At 37.1% G+C, this 12,993-nt stretch overlaps 1 protein-coding gene across 7 annotated transcripts in view; it reads right to left on the bottom strand.

Moving 5' to 3' along the window:
• Positions 1 to 12,993, bottom strand: part of NF1 (neurofibromin 1) — a 252,162-nt gene that overhangs the window by 118,104 nt on the left and 121,065 nt on the right. For all 7 annotated transcript variants that reach the window (XM_032845423.1, XM_032845422.1, XM_032845416.1 and 4 more), the window contains 5 exons: positions 12,235 to 12,416; positions 11,904 to 12,115; positions 10,921 to 11,082; positions 10,682 to 10,785; positions 5,949 to 6,084 (listed from right to left, as the gene is read on the bottom strand). In XM_032845423.1, the coding sequence (XP_032701314.1) occupies positions 5,949 to 6,084; positions 10,682 to 10,785; positions 10,921 to 11,082; positions 11,904 to 12,115; positions 12,235 to 12,416 (796 nt within the window). The remainder of the gene's footprint in view (positions 1 to 5,948; positions 6,085 to 10,681; positions 10,786 to 10,920; positions 11,083 to 11,903; positions 12,116 to 12,234; positions 12,417 to 12,993) is intronic.

Raw genomic sequence — 12,993 nt, 5'->3', positions numbered from 1 at the left:
TTCTTTCCTTTATGCCACTTTTACTTATAAAAGATTTCACAGGAACATTACTTTGGGATAGCAGGGAAAACCTGTCTTCAAAAGCTACAAGGAGGAAAAGTAGAAGTAAGTACATGAGAAAATGTCTCAATTATAAATTTAACACATGTTCACAGTTGGCTATCCCTACAAAATCTTAAGCCAGTCCACTAAGTAAGGGGACATACAAAATAAGAGACCTGGTTAAAGCATGATTCAAAAAAGGCTTAAGAGTCAAAAAATATAAGCTCAAGAAAAGGGAACTAACACTCAGAGAAGTTTATTACCTAGCAATATCCTCACTTAGCTTTCAAAATTTTCAAAGTCCCAAAGCAGGAGCCATATTTACTCGAGGAAATAATGAACTACTATCCCTCCCAGCACAACACAAAAGTACAAAGGTACTATTATGTTATTGCCAAAGTCAAAAGGGCAGAAGAAAGCCAGAAGAAGAAAGATGAATAAAAAAGCAAACTAAGGGGGAAAACTACTTTTGGTAGGAGACTCAATGAAAGAATAGCTTGAGATAAAAGCTTTTTATCTTTCTTTTAATAAATGTAAAATTCCCTGTTATCATTCACTTATTAAAAACAAAAACTTATTTATAAATATAGCACTTTTATTCTATAGTACTCCCAACAATAAACTTCTCCAACACTTCAAAACAACACACTAACACAATATTTAAATAATATTCTTAAAGAGAATAATTTTATGTGAAATATTAATATGATAATTCAGGTCTGTTATAATACAGTATATTTTACTATGGAGTGCTTTAAAAAGCACAACACATAGAGTTTAATAAGCCACAAATGATCACCTTATTCCATTTTCTGATTTATTTTCACTACCTCCCTCCCTTCCTATAAAACCTGGCACAAATCTTGTTTACCGGGGTGGAATGGATGGGAAATTTTTATTCCTTCATTAAAGATTTTCCTAAGAACTTAAAAAGTGCCAAGCCTTGTTCCTTTTACCTTTTCAGAATCATGGTCTCAAATTGGACTCCAAGTTTGCTGATGATACAAAAAAAATTTTTTTTTCCTTTAGGATGACAACCACACGAAGAATTTCTACTAAAATCTACTAAGTCATGTAACCAGGCAGTCAGTAGCTATTCCCTTTTAAGTCAAGTCAAAGCCACTGCCACTTCCGAAATCCACTTGACCACCTTCCTCCAATTTCCTCTGCCTCCAACCTTCACCTCTGATCTCTTTTTCCGTGAGTTTTGTTTTTTTCTTTTTAAGATTCCACATATAATTGAAATCATACAATATGTCTCTGACTTTTTTCACTTTGCATAATACCTTCAAGGGCCATGTACAGGATCACAAATGGTAAGAAATTTTGTATGGCTGATTAATATTCCATTGGGGATACACCCACAATTCTTTTGATTCATTCATCTGTTGATGGACACTTGGGTTGTTTCCATGTCTTGGCTATTCTAAGTAATGTGGCTATGAACACGGGGACGCAAATATCTTTTCGAGTTACTATTTTCATTTCAGTATGTCCCCAGAACTGGAACTGCTGAATGATATGGTAGTTCTATTTTTAATTTTTTGAGGATTTTTCCATACTGTCTTCCATATTAGCTATACCAACTTACAACTGCAACAAAGTGCACAAGGGTTCCCATTTTTCTCTATGCATGTCAGCATTCGTTATCTCTAGTTTTTTGGATGACGGCCATTCTAATTCAGGTATGAGCTGTTACCTCACTGTGGTTTCTAAGTTGCATTTCCCTAATGACTATGATGCTGAGCATCTTTCCACCTATCTCTTGGCCTTTCATCTAACTTTTTCAGAAAAAGGTCTATCGGCAAGTGTCCACTTTTTAAATTGAGGTGGGTTTTTGTGGGGGGTTTTTTTGGTATTGAACACTTCCCCACTCCATAGGTTGTCTTTTCACTGTTAATGACGTGCTTGCTGTGCAGAAGCTTTCTAGTTTAATGTAGCCCCACTGGTTTATTTTTGAGTTTGTTGTGCTGTAGGTGTCACCTCCAAAAAATCATCACCAAGACCCATGACAAGAAGCTTTATTCCTATGTTTTCTTCTAGTAGTTTCATGGTTTCGGTTCCAAGTCTTACATTTAAATCTTTAATCCATTCTGAGTTAATCTGTGTGAGGATATAAGATGGCTCCAGTTTCATTCTTTTGCGTATGAGTATTGTGATCCCAGCCCCATTTATTGAAAAGACTGTCTTTTTTCCATTGAGTATTCTTGGCTCGCTTGTCAAATATTAGTTGAACTATATATGCCTGGTTTTATTTCTGGCATCTTGATTCTGTTCCACTGGCCAATCTGTCTGTTTTTATGCCAATACATACTGTTCTGATGACTATAGCTTTAAATCAGAAGTGTGGTGCCTCTTTCTTTCTTCTCGCTCAGCACTGCTTTGGCTATTTGGGGTCTTTTGTGGTGCCATACAAATTTTAGGAGTATTTTTTTCTATTTCTGTCAAAAATGCCATTGGAGACTTGATAGTGATTGCACTGAATCTACAGATGGCTTTTGGTAGCATTCATATTTAAACAATTAATCCTTCCAATCCATGAACACAGAATATCTTTCCCATTTATCTATATCTTCAATTTTTTTCATCAATGTCATAGTTCCCAGCACAGAGATCTTTCACCTCCTTACATTTATTCCTATTGTTTTGATGCTACTATAAATGGGATCAGTTTTTTAAATAAATTTCATTGTTAGCATATAGAAATACTACTGGTTTTTGTACGTTAATTATGTACACTATAACTTTACTAAGTTCACTGATTAGCTCTGTTTTTTGGTTGTCGTTGGGGTTTCCTATAGCAAAATTATGTCATCTGCAAGTAGAGACAATTTCACTTTTTTTCCTTTCCAATTCTGATACTTTTTATTTTTCTTACCTGATTGCTGTAGGTAGCACTTTCAGTATTATGCTGAATAGGAGCAATAAGAGTAGACACCCTTGTTTTGTTCCTGAACTTGAGGGAACGCTTTCAACCCTTCACTACTGAGTACATTAGTTGTGTGGTTGTCATTTACGGCCTTTATTATGTTGACATCTATTCCTTCTGTGCCTAACTTATTAAGAGTTTTTATCATGAATGGATGTTAAATTCTGTCAAATACTTTTTCTGCATTTATTGAGATGACTGGATGATTCTTTTCTTTCATTGTATTAATGTGATGTATTACATTAATTGAATTGCATATATGCAACCACCTTTGCACCCAAGGATAAATCCCACTTGACCATTGTATCATCATTTTAATATGCTGCTGAATTCAGTTTGTTAGTAATTTATTGAGAATTTTTGCAGCTATACTCAGTTTTCTTTTCTAGCACTATCCTTTTCTGGTTTTGGTATCAGGGTAATGCTGGCTTCATAAAATAAATTTAAAGTGTTCACTCCTCTTCAGCTTTTTGTAAGAGTTTGAAAGGATTGGTGTTCATTCTTCTGTAAATGTTTGGTAAAATCACCAGTGAAACCAGCTGGTCCTGGGCTTTTCTCTGTTGGGAGAATTTTATAGTAATTGGTCTATTCAGAGTTTCTACTTCTTCCTCAATCTTGGTGAGTTGTATGTTTCTAAGAATTTTTCCATTTCTTCTAGGCTGTCCAGTTTGTTGACATACAGTTGTTCACAGTAGCCTCTTATAATCATATCAATTTCTTTGGTATCAGTTGTGGTATCTCCTTTTTCATTTCTGATTTTATTAATTTCAGTCCTTCCTCTCTTTTCCTTGGTTAGTCTAGCTGAAGGTTTGTCAATTTTATCTTTTCAAAGAACCAACTCTTAGTTTGGTTATTCTTTTCTACTGTTGTTCTGTAGTTATTTCTATTTATTTCTGCTCTTATCTTTATTATTTCCTTTCTTCTGCTAACTTTGAACTCAGTTTGTGCTTTCTCTGATTCCTTAAGGCAGAGAGTAAAGTTAAGGGATCTTTCCTGATTCTTAACAGAGGTGTTTACTGGGATGAACTCCCCTCTTTGACTGCTTTTTTCTGCAACCCAAATGTTCTGGTATATTGTATTCCCATTTTCACTTATCTCAAGAAACTTTTTTATTCCTCCTTTAACTTCTTCCTTGATCCATTAATTGTTCAGTGTAGTATTTAATTTCCATGCGTTCACCTATTTTCCAGTTTTTGTCATGTAACTGAGTTCTAGCTTCATGACACTGTGGTCAGAGAAGATACTTGGTATAATTTCAATCTTGAATCTGCTAAGACTTGTTGTGTGGCCTAACATATGGTCTATCCTAGAAAGTGTTCCATGTATGCTTGAAAAGAATGTATATTCCGTTGTTGTTAGAATGTTTGATACATGTCTGTTAGGTCCATTTGGCCCATAAATGTTGTTCAAATCTGCTGTTTCCTTATTCTCTGTCTGGATGATCTATCCATTGTTGAGAGTGGGACATTAAATCCCCAGCCAACTGGCGATTTAATTGTATTAAATGTATTACTATTCATTTCTCCTTTTAGGTCTGTTAGTTTTTGTTTTATATTTAGGTGCTCCAATGTGGGGCACATAAATACTTATAAACTATTATATCTTCTGGATATATTAACCCCTTTTTATCATTACATAATGACCTGCTTTGTCTCTTTTTACCGTTTTTAGTTTAAAATCTATTTGGTCTGAAATGAGTAGAGCCACCCCTGCCTTTTTTGTTTTGTTTTGTTTTTGGGTTACCATTTGCTTGAAATGACTTTTTCCATCCCTTCACTCTCAGTCTATGTGTGTCTTTAGGGCAAATAGGAATCTCTTGTAGGCAGCATATTGTTGGATCTTGTTTTTTTATCCATTCAGCCACTCTAGGTCATTCAATTGGGAAAATGTAATCCACTTACGCTTTAAGTAATTATTGACGGGAAAGGACTTACTATTGCCATTTTGTTAACTGTTTTCTGGTTGTGAGCTTGTTTTTGTTTTGTTTTTAATAGGTACAGCAGAAACATCTTTATAAATAGCAATGAGGGAATAATTCACACAGAGCGGCCTGAAACAGCTTTTTAAAATGGTGATTTCACTGATCTTGCTAATGTCTCTAAGCAACTGAAGCCCTGTGCTAAAAAACAAATGGCTGGGGATGACTCTGCAAAGAAAAAGACACAAAGGCAAGGGATTTGGTAAATGCATAAATTCTTTCCCCTGTACCCACCCATCCCAAACTCCAAACCACTCATGTTTCTTCCAGAATCACAATTTAAACAGGTTAATATAGATCTGCACTAATCTCCCCTGGAATGATTAAATCATCCCTGAAACTACATATGCAATTCAGAAACACAGAGAAAGCCATAAAAAGAACACACACCTAATATCCTCAATATGTAGGGGATGACTGTGGACATCTGAACTCAGAAGCATTACTTGCAGTGCTAGTGCTATAGAGTGTAATAATTTAATCTGAATGATGATGCAATATATTTTATAAGTATAAAATAAACAGATTAGTTTGTTCTAGGAAAACCTGACAAGAACACATTATATCTTTAAGAAGACATCAAAATTATAGATCAAACACCTCAACCATATAAAAAGCAAGAAGTAGACCTGACTCACATGTGAAAAACCCTGTGAGTAATTTAGACAAAGGATAACCCAAAAATTCCAAATATAGCTCATTTCAACCAGGTCTATTAAAACCAACAGATTCTGTGCATTTTAAACTTGCTCCCAATGCAAGGAAAATTATTTTTAGTGCCTCCTTAAAATACCCCAAACTGTCTCCTAAGCAATATTTAAGTTTTTTCAAAGCCGATTCTGACAATTCTTAATGTATTAGTCATCCACATCGACTCAGTATTTTCAACCACCCACCTTCAGCCGCTCAATTCCTCTTTAGTAAAGCATTCTTTTCACTTCGACTTTAGATTAATAACGGTACTCTCTAGCCTTAAGCACTTAATGCACTGAAGCATACCTGGTATAGACAATGGCACACACTTCGAAGCTGAGGGGGGAATTCTGAGGAGGAACTGATGATGGCATGGAAGAACTTTTCAGTCATCTGAAGAAGGTTCCGTTGATTTTCCTCAAGGCTCTCTGACTGTTCTAACCTAGAAAAAAAAAAAAGAGAGAGAGAGAGAGAGAGAAGGTAAAATCCATTTACAATAAACAAATAAAAGTACTCTTTAAAAGAGACTTTCAGCCAAATGAAATGCTGAACTTTCCTGGGATCTTGAGGTGAATTAAAAAAAAAAAAAACTGTAAAAGGGCAATACTGAGAACTGTGTATAAGAATTCTTACTCCCTTATATTCTCACAAATTTAGCATATACTCAGCTTAGTGCCATCTTCTCCACACTGGGTATGTCTGCCTGCAAAAAAAAGTATTCCGGTTTGCTCTCCACTTCTTTGGTAAAAAGCTTCTCTGTGAGCCAAGTCCGTAGTTATCTGGCTGTGCAAGGGATGGGGTAGATGAGTCTAATTCAAGGTGATGTATTAGCAAGTCTATTTGTCCACAGGATCAAAAGCCACATACTCTAAAAACTGTTAGCAGAAATAAAGGTGAGGGGCACCTGGGGGGCTTAGATGGTTAAGCGTCTACCCTCAGCTCAGGTCATGATCCCAGAATCCTGGTATCGAGCCCTGAGTCGGGCTCCCTGCTCAGTGGAGAGCCTGTTTTTCTCCTCTCTCTCTTTCCCTCTACTCTTCCGACCCCCAAACCCCTCCAGCCCCGGCTCATGTTTTCTCTATCTCAAAAAAATAAATAAAATCTTAAGAAAGAAAGAGAGGAGGAAGAAAGAAAGGTGAGAGCTGATTCCTGAGAGCTTCCCTCCCAGACCTCCTCCTTCCACACTTAGTTTTGAACTAGTGTAGGGAAGAGGAATATTATTTATTAGGCATCTCCAACCCCAACGAACCATCTGTCAACCCACTTTAAAAATGTACAATATGTGCATATTTTATTGGACCTAATGTACAAAGAACACATGAAAGAATGACAGGTAATAACAAATTATAGTTAGAAAACTCTGTACTTTATCTTATAGCCAACAGGGACAACAGATGTTCTAAGAAAGGGAGCAACAAAAAAATTCAGGTTTCATAAAAATTCCTGTAACAACTGACCTGAAAAATGAAAAAAACAATGTTTGGGCAATAATGGGTGAGTTACAGCAAAAGTCAATGGGATCACCATTTACAACTGTACCAAAAAGAATAAAATACCCATGAAAATACTTAACCAAAGTGGTGAAAGACCTCTATAAGGTCTTTCTTAAAATTTTAAGACACTGAAGAAAGAAACTGAGGACAACACAAACTAAAGAAAGACACACTATGTTCATGTTCATGGACTGGACCTCTATAAGGTCTTTCTTAAAATTTTAAGACACTGAAGAAAGAAATTGAGGACAACACAAACTAAAGAAAGACACACCATGTTCATGGATTAAAATGTGTATACTACCCAAAGCAATCTACAGATTCAAGGCAATTCCTGTCAAAATATCAAGTGTTTTTTTTTTTTCACCAAACTGGAATAAATCTAAAATTTGTATAGAACCACAAAGGACTTCAGTATATGTGCTGCTGAAACGAGCACTAGAACCACAAAGGACTTCAAAGAGACAAAGCAATCTCGAGTGAGAAGAAAAGGCTAGAGGTATCATCACAATCCCAGATGCTACAAAACTACAGAATCAAAACAGTATGATACTGGCACAATAACAGTCACATAGATCAATGGAACAGAAAAAAGAGCCCAGAAATAAACCTATGCCTGTACTGTCAATTAATCTGTGACAAAGTAGGCAAGAATACACAGTGAAGAAAAAGACTGTCTTCTGAATAAATGTTATTGAGAAACTGGACAGCTACGTGCAAGAGAATGAAACTAGAGCACTTTCTTATAGCATATGTTAAAACAAACTCCAAATAGCTAAAATACCTAAATATGAGACCTAAAACCATAAAAGTCCTAAAAGAAAACATAGGCAGTGATCTCTTGGATATCGGCCTTAACAACATATTTATGGATATGTCTCCGCAGGCAAGGGAAACAAAAGCAAAAAAAAATTATCGGGACAACACCAAAATAAAAAGCTTTTGCACAGCAAGGAAACCATCAATAAAATGAAATAGCAATACTGAAATAACAATACTAAATGGGAGAAGATATCTGCAAATGATATAACTGGTAAAGGATTAATATCCAAAATATATAAGAAACTCACACAATTCAGTACATAAATACCCAAATAATCTGATTAAAAAATGAAAGGGGGTTGGGGGGAAGAAGGGGAGGAGTGCCTGGGTGGCTTAGTTGGTTAAGAGTCTGCCGTTAGCTCAGGTCATGACCTTAGGGTCCTGGGATTGAGCTCTGCATCCCGCTCCCTGCTGAACAGGAAGCCTGCTTCTCCCTCTCCCACTCCCCCTGCTTGTGTTCCCTCTCTTGCTGTCTGTCAAATAACTAAATAAAATCTTAAAAAATAATTCCAAGTAGAAATACTGTATGACACAGTAATTCCATTACTTTGTATTTACCCAAAGAAAATGAAAACACTAATTGAAAAGATGCACGCACCCCTATGTTTACTGCAGCACTGTTTATAACAGCCAACTCAACAGAAGTCACTGAAGTGCCCATCGATAGATGAACAGATAAAGAAGATGTGTTACACACACACACATACACACACACACACACACACACACACATGCAGGAATATTACTCAGCCATTAAAAAAAGAATGAAATCTTGCCATTTGCAACAACATGGACGGACCTAGAAGTTATTATGCTAAGTGAGATAAGTCAGAGAAAGGCAAATACCGTGGGACTTCACTTATATGTGGAATCCAAAACTTATATGTGGAATCCAAAAAACAAAACAGGAGCACCAGGGTGGTGTAGTCGGTTAAGGACTGACTCTTGGTTTTGGCTCAGGTTGTGATCTCAGGGTCATGAGATTGAGCCCAGTGTCAGGCTAGCGCTCAGCCCACAGAGTCTGCGTCAGATTCCCTCTCCCTCCCCTTTTCCCCTCCTGGTCATGCGCTTGCTCTCTCTTTCAAATAAATAAATCTTAAAAAACAAAATAAAGGGGCGCCTGGGTGGCTCAGTGGGTTAAAGCCTCTTCCTTCGGCTCAGGTCATGGTCCCAGGGTCCTGGGATTGAGCCCCATATTGGGCTCTCCGCTCAGCGGGGTGCCTGCTTCCTCCTTTCTCTCTCTCTGCCTGCCTCTCTGCCTACTTGTGATCTCTATCTGTCAAATAAATGATAAATAAAAAAATCTTAAAAAAAATAAATGAACAAACAAAAAAAACTTTTAAATACAGAGAACCTTTAAATACAGAGAACAAATTGGCAGTTGCCAGAGGAGAGGGGGCTGATGGGATGTGTGATATAGGTGAAGGGGATTAAGTGGTACAAACTTCCAATCATAAAATAAGTCACAGAGATGAAATTGAAAAGTACAGCATAGGGGATATAGTTGATGTTATAACAACGTTACAAGGTGACAGATGGTGACTGCACTTACCACAGAGACCATTGAATAATATACACAATTGTCAAACCAAAATACTGTATACCTGAAACTAATATAACATTGTGTACCAATTATACTTCGGTAATTTTTAAAACCTGATTTTAAAAACAAAGTCAATAAGATCAACTCAGTACTGACTAAAAAGATAATAATACAGCCAAACTATGAAATATTACATAGCAGGTAAAAAGAATGAGAGTGATCTTTCTATACTGACATAGAAAGATCTACAATATAGAGCTAAGTTAAAATTAAGTTGCAAAACCAGGTATTTGTTCAAAGGCTACAAACATCATGGTTCAAAGGGGCACATGTAACCCAATGTTTACAGCAGCGAAGTCCTCAACTGCCAAAATAGGGGAAGAGCCCAGATGTCAATGACAAATGAATGGATACAGAAGATGTGGTGTGCACACACACACACACACACACACACACGAATATTACTCAGCCATCAAAAAGAATGAAATCTTGCCATCTGCAGCGATATGGCTAGAACTTCAGTACTATGCTAACCAAAATAAGTCAGTCAGAGAAAGACAAATACCATATGATTTCACTCATGCAGTATTTAAGAAACAAAACAGATGAACATAGGGGAAGGGAAGGAGAAGTAAAATAAGACGAAAACAGAGAGGGAGGCAAACCATAAGAGATTCTTAACTACAGGAAATAAACTTGAGGGCTGCTGGAGGGGAGGTGGGGGAGAGATGGAGAAACTGGCTGATGGTATAAAGGAGGGTAAGTGATGTAATGAGCATTGAGTGTTGTATACAACTGATGAATCATTAAATTCTACCTCTGCATCTAATAATATACTGTATGTTAATTAAACTGAATTTAAATAATAAAAGTTGCAAAACCACGTATACAAGGTTTCCATTTGTATCACTCACATTGTATGTACAGTCTCTACAACTAGATTTATGTATATGTATATGCAAATGCACTGAAAAAGGGCAAAGAACAGACTAAACTAGTAACAGAGCTATATCTCCAGAGGTGGTTATCAAAGATACCTGCAAATTTTTTAAGAAAAATGTATTTGTAATTTTTATAATTAAAGGCTAATTTTAAGAATCAAGGGGAGAAATTGTGAAGGCCTGTTCTCATGTACGGTAATGGAAAAGTGGAGTCAAGTTATAGATGGGAGGATGACACACCTGGTAGGATCCACTTCAAAGCTAACATGCTGCCAGTCAGAGGATGTGATCACAATTCGTAATAACGGATCCAGGAGTTTTTGTAGGTAGGTAGCACCATATACCTAAAGAAATATAGAAGTGGGAATTTATTATGCCTTCTCCAAATGTCTTGCATTAAAGACATTCTGTTCTGTACGTTCTGCACATAATCAATTTGCCATACCTTGGCACAAAAAAAAAGATAAATGGATACAAACCTTGAAACAGAAGGTCATTATTTTACTGGCTAAGCTGTTTCCTCGGAAAAGAGTCTGCATGGAATCTGCCAATTCTACTTCCTTAGAAAACATGTTCCAGAGCAGTTGGTAGAGTAAATGCCGAGAATCAAATAGAGTCACTAGAACTCGAGCTAGTTCATCCTGAGAACAAAACAAAATTGCGTTAGTGTGAATAATTTTTTTTTTCTTCAGCAGGAGACTGAAAGGTAAATCCAAAGCTGTCAACCACCTACTAAACCCAGTTCAATGGTGACTAATCAATTTTTCCCCTAGTATTTATCTGTGCACGTTTGTCTATGATAGATGACTATTTCTTCATGCCTACAGCAGCTGTTAATTCTTTTTTTAAAATCAATTTATTTCCTTAAGCAATCTCTACACCCAGTGTGGGTCTCAAACTCACAACCCTGAGGATCAAGAGTTGCACACTCTTCTGAATGGGCCACCATGCGCCTCAGCAGCCGTTAATTCTGAGGATTAACTGGTTAAAAGTAAGAGGCCTAGGCTTCACCAGGAGAAGAAAAAAAAATCCAGGATTCAGTTCGAATTATGACAAAATCAAAGAAAGTAGAAATAGAACACAATGGCAAAGAGTTTAGTTTGATATGCCCAGATCATATTCTTAGGAAATCAACAAGCAGGAATTAAGACTTTGGTGACCACAGGACCTCAATTCTCTGCTCATCTGGTCAGGGAAATTCAGTACACAGTGGGCTCAGCAGAGAAACAACAAAAATGGAAAGACTACAGGATTTGCAGGAAGGATCCTAATAGTTCGGGTAAGATTACTACTCAGGCTCCAGCTACTTTCCCAATAGCTGAAAACCACTCAAATAATATCTGAAGTTTCTTTCAGCTCTAAAGTTTTAGCAATTCATGCAGTAAGCATTCCTGGAATGAATAAATTCAGAAGCATCTGCTATGTGGCAGGTCCTGGTTCTACGCTCCCTCAACAAACTCACCCACTGAGAACACGGAACCACGTTGGCCAGCGCCATGGCTATCGGGAGCTCTCCCTGGTCTCCCATCATCGTGACCAACTCCACCAGCCTCTCAAACCGGTCAGCCAGCACCGTTTCTGCAAGGGTGTCAAATTCTGTGCCTTGCTGGAGGATTTTTGTCAGAACTTCCATAAATGTAGCTCTTGTCTGAAGATCTTTGTGGTAACCTAAACCTGATATGGACAAATAGATGCGAATTTACTAACATGGCCTGCTGAAGTAATTTTGCTTGTCTTACATGCCAGTTATCTAGGTTTTCAGTTTCTACATGAAGCCTTCATTTTTATCTCACCTATGGAGTGCATGAGGCCACTGTCCACATTAGCGTTGAGTAAGTTTGACATCGCAAGGACTGTACAGTGCCTCAGTGATGCCAGCCTCCGAGACATGCCACGTTTCCTGCCACCTGTTTGTGCATTTTCATCTTCAACTTCACTGCAGTCATTCAAAAGGTTCATGAACAATGTGAAATACCTGAGAAATAAAAAGACTGACTCTTACACAGTGAAGGCCACTTCACACAGAAGACTAATCAGATATTCTGGAATCATGATATGTGTATCCTGTGAGTGGTCTTGGGTATCTGTTTCTCTCTAGTCCTGAGGTAATCATCCAGTGTGACTCATTACGAAGTGTGCTGTGCTTAATATGATTTTATCCTGACAAAGCCAGTACATATTTCATAACATGGGCACAAAACAGATGCAATCTTTCCTGGTCAATGCATCACTTTTAGTGTTTACCATATAAAACAAGTGGTCCAAATAGTTTAGAGAACGTTATTTTAAATGACTTAATGAGGTGATCTGGGTTTTACTGCCAATGATTCACTGCTTGGATTATTTCTTTAAGAACACAAAACACAGTTGTTTTGTTAACCCAGTCCTATCATAGGGAATATTATTACTTCACGTGTGCCTGTATTTTATAGGCAGCTGCCGATGGCCATAATACCAAACTAATGAGGTCCATTTTCTAATTATAATCATCTGCCACTTTGGTTAGATTTTGTTTTGTTGTGTGTGGGCTTTGTTTTTTTGCTTTGCCTTTT

Source organism: Lontra canadensis, unplaced genomic scaffold, assembly GCF_010015895.1.
Source record: "Lontra canadensis isolate GAN:19392208 unplaced genomic scaffold, GSC_riverotter_1.0 scaffold163, whole genome shotgun sequence".
NCBI lineage: Eukaryota > Metazoa > Chordata > Mammalia > Carnivora > Mustelidae > Lontra > Lontra canadensis.
The sequence above is the reverse complement of the archived record's forward strand: the minus strand, read 5'-3'. Positions and strand labels throughout refer to the sequence as shown.